Source organism: Nannobrachium achirus (genome assembly GCF_963921795.1).
Source record: "Nannobrachium achirus genome assembly, chromosome: 17".
NCBI lineage: Eukaryota > Metazoa > Chordata > Actinopteri > Myctophiformes > Myctophidae > Nannobrachium > Nannobrachium achirus.
Genome location: NC_137824.1, coordinates 36,547,487 through 36,561,846, shown reverse-complemented (window position 1 = coordinate 36,561,846; position 14,360 = coordinate 36,547,487). Strand labels below are relative to the sequence as shown.

Below are 14,360 nucleotides of genomic sequence, written 5' to 3'. Positions count from 1 at the left end.
GTGCGTGCGTGTGTGTGTGTGTGTGTGTGTGTGTGTGAGAGAGAGAGAGAGAGAGTTATTGCAATGCTACATTTTCTTTGTCACTCAAGAGTATCTCAAAGGAAGATAGAGATTCCAGTGGCCCACAAAGGCCCTGTGGTTTATAGCTGGTATTTTTCCTGCAATAATGAGGATCCGATGTGATATGTTCTATGATCTATAATTCCACGCTGCTCCCCTGAAGGAAGAAATTATGTTGGGTCCATGAACTTGACAGTTGTTGTGTTTTGGTTACTGGACAATGGGACAAAGTTACTGCACTTAAGCATGGAGGTTCTCAGCTATAAATGATAGTCTTCACCACTACACTACATGTAGCCTACAAGTGAATACAAGAATGGTTATTTTGATTAGAGTTTCACTGTTATCTCTATACCGTACATAGACAGAAAAGGAATTCTGGACCGATATCAGACCAAATCACAATAAAAATGTTATTGGATTATTTAACAATTGTATCAAATGGACTTCCGTGGCCTAATCTAATGCATATCTACCAGTTAATTTCTACCAATGCTTTTGATCAGCAGAAATTGCTGTAGCAGGCCGTAGTTTTCTTTTTGCCATGTAAGCAACTGAATGTTGAAGGCCTTGTGGCGAATAGATTTTTCCATAATTAAGATTCAAAGACCAGCCAAGACACAGTTGACACAGTCTGTTCACTGATAACAATATGAAGTTAAGACCCATGCGATATCCAAGGAAAGGCTTTGCCTGCTAGCTTGTTTACAGTGATAGTTGATGGGATGTTTATTATTTTTGTGGACCTGCATATAGTATTGTTACGGAGCTTTCCAAACGATCCATAGAGCTTTTACTTTGTACGAAACATAAAGGAACAGGATGTTTTTCTGTGCCATTCGCCATGACAAACACTCTTCATTTAACAGAGGCCCTCTGGAGTGATCCTGTCTCTTTTATGGTTTGATAGAAGAGGATATTCTATAATGTGGTTGTATCGACAGGCCCCACCCTGCACCTTTTGTATGCAAGTCTCCATTCGGCCGCCATGCCTAAACTTGTCTCTTTTCACTTTCAGACACCTGCTCTCTTCGTTCCATGAGTGCCTGAGGGTCCATAGTCTCAGGAGGGATCAAGTATCCCTTTGTCCTGGCTAATGGACCTACAGTTCACATGCACCGTGGAGTAGTTAATGTTTTACGGAAAATAACTGCATGTACTAAAACTATATGCATTCAATTCGACACTTTTAACTTTATTTCTCTCAACATCATCTTTTGACTAATCTTAAACGAGTGATACACTGTTACTTACTGATTATATCCTATACAAATATAAAATATTGTATTTATTTGTCTAATTGTTATTGACCGTTATCCAACGCTCTCAGGTTTTCTTCATTCAGACCTTGGCTAATAAAAGATGCCTGTGAACTGATAAAACAGACAGAGAAACGCATGTTGTTGACCGAGGCATTGAAATCCGATTTCCTGAATAATCCATAATACAGGAACAGGAGGTGCCTTGTTAATAGATGATGTTAAGTCCTACATTACAGCATTGCCTTGTTTGTGTGTAAGCTGATCTCATTGCCATAGGCACTAAGGTTTCCAATCCTTCTGTCAATGTGAGAGAGTCCAGATTTCATGCTGATTATAGTTTGTGCTAGCAAGATGGCTCAACTAAACAAGCTCCATAGTTTCCTATCTTCTTAATAAACTTCCCATTCTCCTTTAACCAAAACATAGCTTTTTTTTGCAAGGACTTCATGACGTTCCTGGAAAACATCACAAGCTATGTGTTCTTGCTTAGTTCATTAATCTCTCTCTCTCTCTCTCTCTCTCTCGTTTCAGTATTTTCCATCACCAGCATGACGCCACATCACAACTCCTTCCTGGCTCGTCTCTCTACCACACTCCTGGTCCTTCAGTTCTTCCTGCCCCTCTCCCTGTCGTCGCTACCGACAGCTCCTCATCACCTCCCTGCCCATTTGCCCTCCCTGACGCCTCATGCCCCCCAGCCTCTCACCCGCTCCCAGTTCAGCGCGCACACTCAGCTGGACTTCACCACGCACTGCAACTCCAGCTGCTTCCACCGAGGAGAGCAACTAAAGGACAAACTGTCCTTTGAGACCCTGTATGCCGACGGCTCTCGAACACTCACCACCGTGGACGTGGAGAGCGAAGAGGAGGAGACCACCTCTCACACGCCACCCCCGCAGCGGAGAGCGCCAAAGGTCACCTTCAGACACAAACGTTTTAAAAGGCAGATCTACGGGGCCGACGGGCGCTTCAACATCCGCGGGGACCATTTCCTGCTGGACTACCCTTTCTCCACGGCGGTGAGGATCTCCACCGGCTGCACTGGGGTCCTGGTGTCTCAGCGGCACGTCCTCACGGCCGCCCACTGCGTGCACGACGGGAAGGATTATGTCAAGGGGGCTCGAAAGCTCAGAGTGGGGTTCCTCACCCCTCCCTCCATCAACGGCACCTCCTCCAGGAAGCCTCTGGTGCGCTGGGTTCGGGTCAAGCGGACCCGAGTGCCAAAGGGCTGGATCCAGGGCCCCCAGGAGGTCAGCATGGACTTCGACTACGCGCTGCTAGAGCTGCGCTGGCCACATCGCAGGCCCTTCATGCGCCTGGCCGTGACCCCGTCCTCCGAGGACCTGGCCGGGAAGCGCATCCACTTCTCCGGGTTCGACAGCGACAGGCCCGGGGAGCTGGTGTACCGGTTCTGCCCTGTGGAGGACGAGTCCAACGACCTCATCTACCAGCACTGCGACGCCCGGCCCGGGGCCAGTGGCTCGGGGGTCTACGGGCGAGTGTGGGACAACTCCCTGGAGCGGTGGGAGAGGAAGGTCATCGGGGTCTTCTCCGGACACCAGTGGTTGGAGATAAACGGAGAGAACCGGGATTACAACGTGGCTGTGCGCTTCACGCCACTGAAATTCGCTCAGATCTGTTACTGGGTGCACGGGAACCAAGAAGACTGCAGTTTGAACTGAGTTAGACAGGACTGTGGTTGAGGCGGATCAAACAAGGACGGTACGTTTAAATGATGGATGAAGGGTAAAAGAAAGCACATAATGGCTCACAACAAATGGGGGTAAAGTGCCTTATTGCTGCTAGTAAAACAGGTGAGATAGAATTGAATCTGATTCAAATAAGATGGAAGGTCCATAAGACATCACACCTTCTAAATTCCACTCCGAAAATGCAGGAATGTTCCTTCGTGGTCCAATTCCCTCAGTGAGTCATTTCTCTCCTGTCTGTAATTTGCTTCTGAAGACCTTTGGCTTCATAAAGTATGTCTGCCAGTGATATCATCATCACAGCAGCTTTTAATGCACTTTTCCTCGCAGTCGGGTTCATAACATTGTCAGTATTTCCACCTTTTAAAAGCAAGCCACTTTTAACAAGAGAGGAAAGAATAACACTGACTGTGTGTGCGTGTGTGCGTGCGTGCGTGCGTGCGTGCGTCTGTGTGTGTGTGTGTGTGTGTGCGCGCGCGCGCGTGTGTGTGTGTGCTTGTGCGTGTGGTGGCAGGCAGTACATCCAGAATTGATACGGTTTTAAAAAGCCACTTCCTGTCACCCACAATGCTTTCATGAAAATAGCAGATATACTAGCTCACACGGCATCATGATCTGGCGTGTTGAGCTTTTTAGTATGCTATTTTCACTATTTTTGTAATTTGTTGACATTTTTGATAAAATGTTTGAAATGTTTGCTTAAAATGACATGCCCCAAAATAGGTTGAAAGTGGTTAATAAATAATTGAAAGGGGAAGAAAAACTAAATCTATGCCGTCTCACACCGGCTGTATGTACAGTAAGTAGAGTTGACACACCCATGATTTTTCTTTTTCTTCTAAGTAACATTCAACAATTGATACCATTTGGTACATCTTTAAATCATGTTCACTCCTTCTGTTGTTTGCTTTTATTCACTTCCTGCATTATTGTACAACTGTCAAGACTGAGCCATGGGGAAGGACAGGCCTCAACGAATCATGCTGAAATTCTCCAAGTTTCTCCAGAGATGCTGCATAATGACACCGACATAGATGCTTATTTAATACAGTTCCACAAACATAACATTTTTGAGGCCTCAAAGCACATCAGAAGATGAGACTGCTGAATGAACAAATCAATGAAATTGTGAATGCCACTGAAATGTTTTGCTCTAAAGTTGCTGCATTGGACACACATTGCTCAGTGTGGGTTGGATGGTCGATCAGAATGTTAATAATTTTATTTTCGAGAAAGAAATAAGCTTACAGATATATTTTAATAAACTGAGAGATTTCTAACAATGCTGTGCCAAATTTCTTTGTACCAAAGATTATAGAGGAGTGGAGCTGAGGCGCCCTCTTGTGGTCTTAATAGGTAGAGCACCTGCATTAGCGTTCTTATAACTTCTTGATGGCTATGGAACTTATAAATTACAACCTTTACAGGTAGCTAACAAACGCCAGGGTTTATTAAAAGGTCTTCACAGCTTTTGTCACCAATACCAATTCAATTTCAAAACGTCATCCTCCAATGTCAAGTAGGCCCTATCAGTTTACCAAAATATTGTATGAATTGAGTTGTCTTCAATCAAGTACAAAGGCACCCCAATGCAAACAAGCTAACGGCTTTCTTGTGGTCTTTATCCTTTTAGTTGACCTTGTATCGGTGAACTGTACTGTCATGTACTTTCTCAATCAAATAATGAATTCAACAGGCACCAAAGAGAAACTGCTGCAATATTTCTGTAATGCCTACACGCTAACCAGAAACTGAGCTAAAAAGCTGCAGATCTAATTTGAATGAATAAAACATTTTAAATCTGTATTGTAGAACAGCGGTTACCAAACTGTTATCTCTGGAGGGCCCCAATAACCCGAGAACCCTTCACCCCCACACACACTTTGAACTTCACAATGTCGTCACTCACATGTGGGACTTACTATGTTTTAGTTACAAGATAACAGATACTGTATGGGGAGTTGGGTCTGATATCACTTCAAGAAAATGTATAGTCAATGGACAAAAATGACTTGTTTAGAAATGAGGAACCCTATCTTTGGCCAGGTTAGGAAACACTGTGGTAGATGTTATTAGAATAGTCTCCCTACTCTTAATTTACACTGGTGTCTGGGGTGTCAGTGGGGATTCTCGCTTGTAAGAGCGGTAGAAGTTTGTTCTCCCAAAGCCAGAATTATAATTTATATAACAATAAAATGAAGAGCCAGGTTTGAATCCCAAAATATGAAACTTGTATTCAGCTTTGAAGGCGTTCCCATTTGTCATTACACTACAGGACAATCACCAGAACATAAGCCATGAATTAATGCCCTGATTAATGCCTTCTAAGTTATAAGTATTTTCATTCAAAGTAGAAGCCCTAATAGGTGGAAAAACATCAAGTCAGACCAAGTCAGTAGTTTAGTGCCTTTTATTAGAGATAAGGAGACGATACAAAACATCCACCATTCAAGAATCAGTCTAAATACTGAACACAGGCTTCAAATCCATCATCGCTCCTCATCTGAACCCTTCAAGAACACGATCTAGACTTCTAACCCACCGGATCCTTGTTTGAACAAGTAACGAGGAATGTGATCTTTAGAACATCAATGCCATTGTCGTTTTATCTTTTCATTCAGAACAGGGAAAAATAATGGAATTCAGTAAAGTTTTGGAATTTGCATGTTCAAAACAGAAAACAAAAAACCAAACAAAAATCAATGATCTTCAACCGTGTTTCCCCCCCAGAGAAGGTTTTGATAACATCTTGTGCAATTAAGTAACTTGGTTTGAACTAACACCTAGTCTCAACTACACACACTTAAAAAAGAGAAAAACTTTAACTCGAAGTTTGGCAAAAGAAAAAGGTAGTTGGAACAATTATATATATATTTTTTGAGGATTCAATAGTTGAAATCCTATCAGTTGTTGCCTGTCCCTTTCTCTGCAATCATTCAAATGGAACCCAAGAGAACAAAACCCTGTCCTTCATACATTTACATTAAGTGTTTTTAGTTTTTAAAGTCTTCGTTCTTCATCGGTTGTATTTATTTTGTTTTCCTTTGTGTTTTGTTCATCTTCATTTGTGTGAACTGGAATGACAGTCTGCAGTTGTGGAATTTTGATACTGTCACTTTACCCACACCGACCCACCCACGATATCCCTCCCCCAAAGGTGCCACAAATGATCCCGGTTCTGCCTCTGCCCTTCCCTCCGCACCAAATTGGAATGAACGGCTGAACCCATCAGATGTGTCTGGTAGGCCTCGATTGAAGCCTGGGGCTTGATTTATAGACTAAGAGGGGTTCCTTCCAGAGAGATTACTGATGCACCGCCAAGCTTTTCAGCGAGAGTACGCCGATCTTTGATGTCTTCCAAACCGTTCACCTGCCACTCATGTTTGATACCTAAGGGGGGGGGGGGGGGGGGGGGGAAAGAGAAAATTGCTTATTCAAACAAATTATTTATTTCCATTTATCCATTTTATATTAGAGGAATAGAGGTGTCGTCCTTTGCTGTAAATTAGCCGATATCCTGAGACAAAACGACCAGCACACTGATCAGTTGACTCTTGTGGTTCATATGCTTTGCTGGTGAGCGATGGAAAGCAATTCCCTTCAGTTGAATCAAGGACTGCTTTAGTGTTTCTGTGACTGATTCGTTTCTGTCTGTCACAGTGCATTTTTGTGTCATTCAGTTTGACAGGAATTTGATCATGTGAACTTCAGTCATGTGGGCTTGTTATGGCTTGACAGAAGGCAGAAATACAAAACATGTCAAAGTAGGACAATACTATTGTTCTTTCTATGAAAATGAGTAAGTCACTCAAAAAGTATTTTTCTATCAATTACACAGCCCATGAAGCCTTGAATTAATGGATTTTTTTTTTTTTTTTAGTTTGTCACATTCTTGAGCCAATAATTTGATGACCGCGTCATCGGTCAATAGGACACTCAGTAGGAGACTCTTTGAGACCGGAGACTTAGCTGACCGCTGGTCATCAAATTATTGGCTTAGGAATGCCACAAAAACAAAAAATCTCCAGGAATTCAAGGCTTCTTGGGGTGTGTAATTGATAGAAAATAAGTAATTTTTTGGGGTGAACTACTCCTTTAAAGGACTATTTTTAAAGGCACTTCTGCATTTTATCAGTGTAGCCCACTATGTAGCCCATCTAATTTTGGTTATCTTGTCATTTTCTCCTTGCCCTCTTATTTCTAGTGAGACATCAGCATTCTATTACCGACGGTGTCTGAACTAGAGCTGCTACATCAAGCTATTTTTGGGTGCAGGCTAAGCCCTACGAGATCTCTAAGCTCACGATGCAATGCGTGGTGAGTTTGTATATCTGCCGTTTTCCATGCTTGAAAAGTAAAGACAAACATTTTGAAAATGTCTGCCTATGATGTGCCCAAAGTAGGGACACCAGAGTGGTTAAGCCTAATTTATACTCCATAGCACAACAGTGTTGTTTGGTGAAAATAACTGATTTCCATGCTAAACAATGTGTGACGTGACTTGAAGCTAGATACATAAAATGAATCACCCACACAACACATTGATTCTCATCTAATAACAAATGAAATGTCAAACATAATTCTTAACTAATAACTACAATACAACTCATTTAAATCTCACCTGTGAATTTCTTCTTAATGGCATCTTTTGAGCTGGCGTAAATCATCTTACTTTTCAGGGGTGCACTATCTGGAGCCCTGTGTGGAATGAAGACAATTAAACACATTATGTATGTTCAAAAGTTACCTTGCCAGTTGCCAAGAAGGGAATACTTTGCTATTTGCTTTCTAATATATGGACGTAATTGTGTATTAAGAGAAAGTACTAGAGTTTGCGGTCATGTTTTTAGGTGGCGCAGTCGCAGGGTGAAATATCCAGCCTACAGATGGAGGCATTACACTTTATGCCTATGTTTTCAGTTTTATTATACATTCTTGGCAATGACATCATGAATTAGGCATTTGTAACATATTTACTGCTCGTGTCTAATGGCTTTTCATTAGGGCACGATGACACATGCACTTCATACACGTCAGAAGTGTCAGCTTCTCCTTTCACTTCCATTTTATGGGAAAAAAGGGTGGACCTTGCCGTTTATGGCATTGCCGCGTTAAGTTCAACACTTCTGAAGCTTGGAGTTCAACATTAGTGAACTTTGACCGGTGTTAACCGGGTGTCTACCAAAAGTAAACCGGCTACAAATTTTCTTTCAGTGAGCCAACAAATCCAAACAAACGCACAAAGAAAAGCACTTCCCACAACCCGCAAGACAACATGGGAAAGTGGCGCATTTGAAGCCCTGGCTTTGCGTTGGCTACAACGCATCTAACACAGATGTGTGATTGTACCCTTGGTCTTTACACCAACACTCAGGCTATTGCCATTATCCTACTCGTCTGTTTCTACATCTGCCACCACTGTGAGCATTTTGTTTGTATATTGCAACCAGACGCACTGGACTCTTGGTGTGTGTGTGTGTGTGTGTGTGTGTGTGTGTGTGTGTGTGTGTGTGTGTGTGGGTTCTCACCAGAAGATGAAGACCAGGTCTTCCTTCTTTGTCTCCTTTGTTTCGTAGGTGGCGTCGTACAGAGCGTAGCGGCAGTCATCTGCGGGCAGCATCTTTACAAAGTGCTGGTAGGGGTCCTGGACGGTGGTTCCTAGGTCTCCCAGCAGGATCTCTTTGCCTTCTTCAAGGACTATGTTCTGGTTGTCCTTGCTCAGGCAGAACATCACAGCCTTCTTCCTCTTCCTCTTCTCCTCCTCGTTGGCCTGAGCCTTGCGCACCTTCATGTCGTTGAAAACCGCGACCACTTCATCTGTCACTTTGATTCCGGAGGCCTGCACACAGAAGGTCAATCTGTTAGTTTCATCTTCAAGTACATTTGCAATTTGACAAAGAATACTTTTGCAGCAATATGTTTTGAGAACAATGACATATCAATGTTATACACTGACATATACAATGTCAACACAAATGAATTGCCTTTTCGAGTCTGCATCCTGCCGACTTAATATTCTGTCCTCCATTAAATTATTTAACTCAATTTCACCCACGCATATTGATACTTAAATACAAACAGCCAAGCCCGGTCTGAGGAGAGAAAATGGCTATCATGTTAAGCTTGCTAGGAGTGGAGCTTAAAAGAACAGAAAACATTGACACCAGAGAAACTGGAGAAGGACCCAAGAGGGCTGCATGTGACTTATCACCCTGAGTACAACACTCCTTAAAAGGCAGCTGATAAAGAAAACCGATATGAAAGGTGTGGGTGTGGCCCCTTGTTACAAACGGTGGTGGTCAAGAAGACTGATCTGAAGAAATAAATGATATACTGGCCAGCCTTCACATAGTGGCTAAAATAAAATCACCATCTGTGATTCAGTCAGTGAGGAGGACTTATTATTCCACTTGCTATAAACAAGTTCTAGCTGTTGAAGCTGTAGAGGAAGTGAAAACAAATTACGATATAACCCCATTGTAGCTGGACAGCTGCTTATCAGTGCCAAAGTTCAAAATCCACAATTGGGCGAACACTAAGGTGCAGTACAACAGGTGTGTCTCATACATATCTGAATAGACCATGAGCAATAACCTTTTCATTACATAAGACATGTTTAGGCTGTTTACAGCCACATGACATGACTCTGTTTCACCATGTAGCTTGATGGCAGGAAGGGCTGTAGGAGCAAAGGGGTGGAAACAGGAATTAAGGGGGTTAGACTGCAAGGCTCTGCCACAGACAATGGGTCTTCTGTTGGAATACAAACAAGTGACATCCCTGAGTCACAGCTGCCCCATAAACTCAACTCAGGTCTTCTGATTTTGTTTAGGGCAGTGCACCACCGGAATCACATCAGTGTCAGGAAGACAAGGTAGAGGATGTTAACCACGCCTGCAAATAGTTTTGACACAGGGCAGAGGAAGAGATGTGTGCATTTTAAAATGCCAAAGCAATATCCTGAAACATCAGAACATAAAATACGTGCTTCTGTCATCCAGTGACATGCAAGCAATAAGTGACCCACATTTAGAGGGAATTGTGAAGAAGAGGGTGTAGACAGCTACTGAGGGTAGGTTTGCTCTGGTCATACTACTTGGTTGCTCTGGTCATACTACTTGGTTTATTGGTGAGAGCAATTGATTATCAAAAGAACACCAAAACAAACACCAAAATATAGATTTCTGACAAGCTGCAGAGCTGAAGAAAACAAATTAAACAGCAAACATCAAAACTGGGAGCCACCCAACTTCTGATTTCCTGAATTCTGACTCGACTGTCATTGTAAAAAAGGAAAAAGTGCTGATTACAACCAATTTTCAAGCAATTGCAAGCTTACTTCACGTTTCCCCTCTTTATAGATCATATAGACCCAAAGGCCTGTGTGACTACAACCTGCTCTTAAGGGCCTCTCAGACGAGGCTAAGATCAGATCTCGTCCCCGGGGGGTTTATCGGTGGTCATTTGATATTATCGGGAGCGCTCCCGACGAGTCCCGAGGTCATAAAAAGCTAATTAACATAATCCGATCGTGTCGGGGTACTGTTCAAACCCAAGACCGATTCCGGGGCCGACCGAACGATTTCCCCGGGGGATCATCCCGACAATCGGCCCCGGGGACTCGGCTCAATGTGTATGGGCCTTTATGGTCAGTCCATTCAGAGAGAATACTCTCACTTCCCCACAGACAGCCTCCTCGTCCTCTCCTCTTCCTGTCATAAAACACCAAGCGTGTTGCCCAAAGTCTGGGTTCAAGTTACTTAATTTTTATAGAAACCCTTACTATTACCTGACAATTAACCAAATAATCAAAAAGTTCCAGTTTCTTTACGTTGATATGGTATACCTACAGTTTCCATAAAAGGCCACCATAACTGGAACAACTAAGACCGGCATCAGCATAAAAACAATTATAATTGTGCATTAAATTTCACCTGTCAGTTTAGATAATTTGACACCAGCCAGCCTAAGCCATAATATGGTTTTAAAATATATTTTTAATTATTATTTGTTTAGGAACACTCACATTTTGGGATAGAGAATTAGATAAGCTCAAAAGATCGAAAGCAAACAGTTTAAATTAAATATTATGTGATTGGTCATGGTCATGTAATGAATAACTTTAAAATATGTAGTATAACTACCGGTATTCTGATCTGCTCAGGAAATACAAAGACATTGAGGAAGGCTCATTATTGCCTCACAAATGTTTGCAACATTCGGCTTGACGACGGGGTGCAAAGATAAGAGAAGTAAGACATCATTCAATGGAGCCGGTTCCTCAGTCTAAATTTACTGTCGGTGTTTTAAGTCATCCGGTGGACAAATTAAGATGCGTAGCTCCAATCAGGAAGAACAAGAAGAGGCCCGTTAGTTAGCATCTACTGGCCAACCTTAATGCTAAAGTTATAACCTTACATAACGGTGACATCCTCTCAAAAATATTCCTCACCCCCCTTCCTAACCCAAATAAATAAATAAAAACATAGGGGGCGGGATACAGGCACCGGCTGAGAATTTGAACAGATTCATAATAATAAAATGGCATAAATAATAACACAACCACACAAAAAAATGTCTTTGCACCAAATTCAGGGTGGGGCCATTGAATGCAGCAACGAGCGGCACATGTGCGCTAGCTTCGCTGCTATATAAGGCAAAACCCTGCTCCGAAACCATCCAAGTCTGTCAATTTGACTCATTCTTGTGTTTCTCTGCGGTTTTATCCGCTCATGGTCTGCATTTGACTCCTGCTGTTCGTCATCTAAACTAGCTGTATTCTCAGCAGCGCACACACGGAGGAGGGTTGAACTGGAGCGATGTTAGCCGAGTACAAACAAAGAACAAGGAAATCACAGCCGCTAACGTCAGCCATACTGCCTGTCATTATGCATGTGTCAAAACTCCCATAGCCAGGAAGAACGAGGCCGCGCGGCACGCCGGTGATTGGCTCGTCGGTTGTCAGAACAACAGACAATTGTATTTGTGTAATAATATATTCTGTTCAGTGTTCACTGGTGGAAAATGTAGGCCTACTCATATTTCTTGAGTAAAAGTATCAATACTGCAATGTAGAAATACTGTTACAAGTGAAAGTCTGGAATTCTAAATTCACTCAAATGTAAAAGTAAAAGTACACAAGTATTGGTATCAAAATGTACTTTGAGGTACAAAAGCACTCATTGTGCATAATGTCCCATTTCAAGTTTTCAATTGTATAAAAACCTTTTGAAAATAGCAGATCTACAAGCTCACGATGGGATGCATTATTAGCTCACGATGGGATGCATTTTGAGCTTGTAGATCTGCCATTGTAAGGGAGTAAAAGTACAATATTTGGATCTGAGATGAAGTATTGGAGATTTGAAATATCCAAATATAAATAACTAAAATAAGTAAAAACTATTCCCATGCAAATAAAAAGCCCCTTGTATTGAATACATTACTCAATGGTGGGAAAAGTACTAACATATTTTACTACGTAAAGTATCAATACTGCAGAACAGAAATATTCGGTTGCAAGTAAAAGTCCTGTAAAAGTATGAACGTTTTAGCATCAAAATGTACATAAAGTACCAAAAGTAAAAGTACAAAATGGTTGAAAATAGCAGACGGAGACGTAGTGGGGTAGAACTAAAGGTACTGGAAACTGGAAATACTCAGGTAAAGTAGAAAAGAAACACCTCAAAGTTGTACAATACTTGAGTAAATGTACTTGATTACTTCTCGCCACTGTCCATACGGGCTATGGGACGGTAAGCTCTACCATTTTACGCCTCTCGTCTCCGCTAGCAGCAGCGGCAGCACCGCTAACAATACAGTTAGCTCAACACAACACAATGCAGCCCCGGGCTACGACGATGCACCTGCCGTCACACCGCTACCCGGCGTCCTCAACCCACACACCGTCGGGGAAAGCCAACAGAAACGTGAACGCTTCACGTATCCATTGTATTCACTGACATTAACGAGGGCCACCATAAACGACACCGATGAGGCCCCTTTTTTGTCGAAGAGGAGAGGAAGGAAATGGCGCCAGTTGTTTTTGGCCCGTTAGTCATTTTCTCTGCGTCTTTGAGACCCCTTTTCCGGACTGTCTGTTACCAGAGGGGCGTTAAAGAACCCAGCTTTGTGTTCTGAAATAAAACATTCCAAGTCTAATAAACAATGGCTCGTCTGAGCCTCCCCCCCAAAACAATTGCTAACCGGCTAGCAACCGCTGTTCAAGGCAAGCCAATGAATAGAGGTTCGGAGCTTCTCTTTTGACAATGAAGTATGTTAAAACAAAAAGGTCCCCCAAACTGTTAAAACTAAAAGGGGAAACAAAATGTTCAAAGTTAACGACATTTATGTCGACTCACGAAGCAGACAGTGGCCCCGACTTGGCCATTTTGAGGAGATCCAGATTCACCTCTATTCTTATTTAAAAAGCCACGAGTCCATTGATTTAAAGGACTTCCAATCGCCCAACCTTTAAACCTTTTACATTTTAGTGCAGCAGCAGCAGCAACAACACCTATTGTGAACATTAAGGATCTAGTGTCAAACGTACCATATTGCTGTTGCTGTGTATTGGTGGTCGTCTCTGGGTGGAAATTGAATGAGGCTGTGATGATGAAGGAGCGCTCTCGCGGTGGATACATCACGTGGGCGCGCCTCTGCGCGTGCACGGCCGCGCCCGGCGTTCACGTCGTACGGGCGCGAGCATGGAATCTGCAAGGCGCGCCGCCGCGTGTACTCCTGAGTGAAAGTATCAAATATTGCAATGTAGAAATACTCGGTTACAAGTAAAAGACCAGAAATTCAAAATGTGCTTGAGCAGAAGTACGACATGATTAGTATCAAAATGTACTTGAAGTACCAACAGTAAAAAATACTCATGAAAACTGGAAATACTCCAGTTAAGTAAAAGTACCTCAAAACTGTACTTGAGTAAAATGTAGGGTACTTTGTTACTTTACACCCATTACACCACTGCCGCGTATACTACTGGGTCACCCGATTAGTCACTTCACTTCAGTTTTTCTTCTTCTTCTCCTTTTTTTTGCATTAATTTATTGCACCATGTCCCCTTCAAAAGGACAGTTATTTGTGTAATATGCATAATTTACTGATATATATATACATATATATTTATAGAGCCTATATTTGGGGCAAGTGTAACTAGCCTACATACCACAATGGAAATAGTATTTATTTATGTTTTATCCTTGATTATGCTATGTATCAACACAAAAAATATAATTATAAACAGAGATTTTGGACATTGTTTTCCTCTTGAAGAATACAAATTATATCAATTCTAGCTTTTTGTTTTTGTATAGGCTAA

General features: G+C 42.3%; 3 protein-coding genes across 3 annotated transcripts in view; 2 read left to right on the top strand and 1 right to left on the bottom strand.

Moving 5' to 3' along the window:
• The window catches only part of tmem265 (transmembrane protein 265), a gene marked incomplete at its 3' end in the record, with an annotated part of 435,019 nt that overhangs the window by 248,484 nt on the left and 172,175 nt on the right, over positions 1-14,360 (top strand). The gene's annotated exons all lie outside the window — the stretch shown is intronic.
• Positions 1,871-3,004, top strand: prss23 (serine protease 23; the record flags this gene model as incomplete). The annotated part of the gene is made up of 1 exon (XM_080746706.1): positions 1,871-3,004. The coding sequence occupies one exon, from the start codon at positions 1,871-1,873 to the stop codon at positions 3,002-3,004; it is 1,134 nt and encodes a 377-aa protein (XP_080602832.1).
• On the bottom strand, positions 5,426-13,659 carry cfl1 (cofilin 1). Its single transcript, XM_080745422.1, has 4 exons — positions 13,584-13,659; positions 8,560-8,870; positions 7,653-7,729; positions 5,426-6,421 (listed from the first exon to the last, which is right to left on the bottom strand). The coding sequence occupies exons 1-4, from the start codon at positions 13,584-13,586 to the stop codon at positions 6,303-6,305; spliced, it is 510 nt and encodes a 169-aa protein (XP_080601548.1). The 5' UTR covers positions 13,587-13,659; the 3' UTR covers positions 5,426-6,302.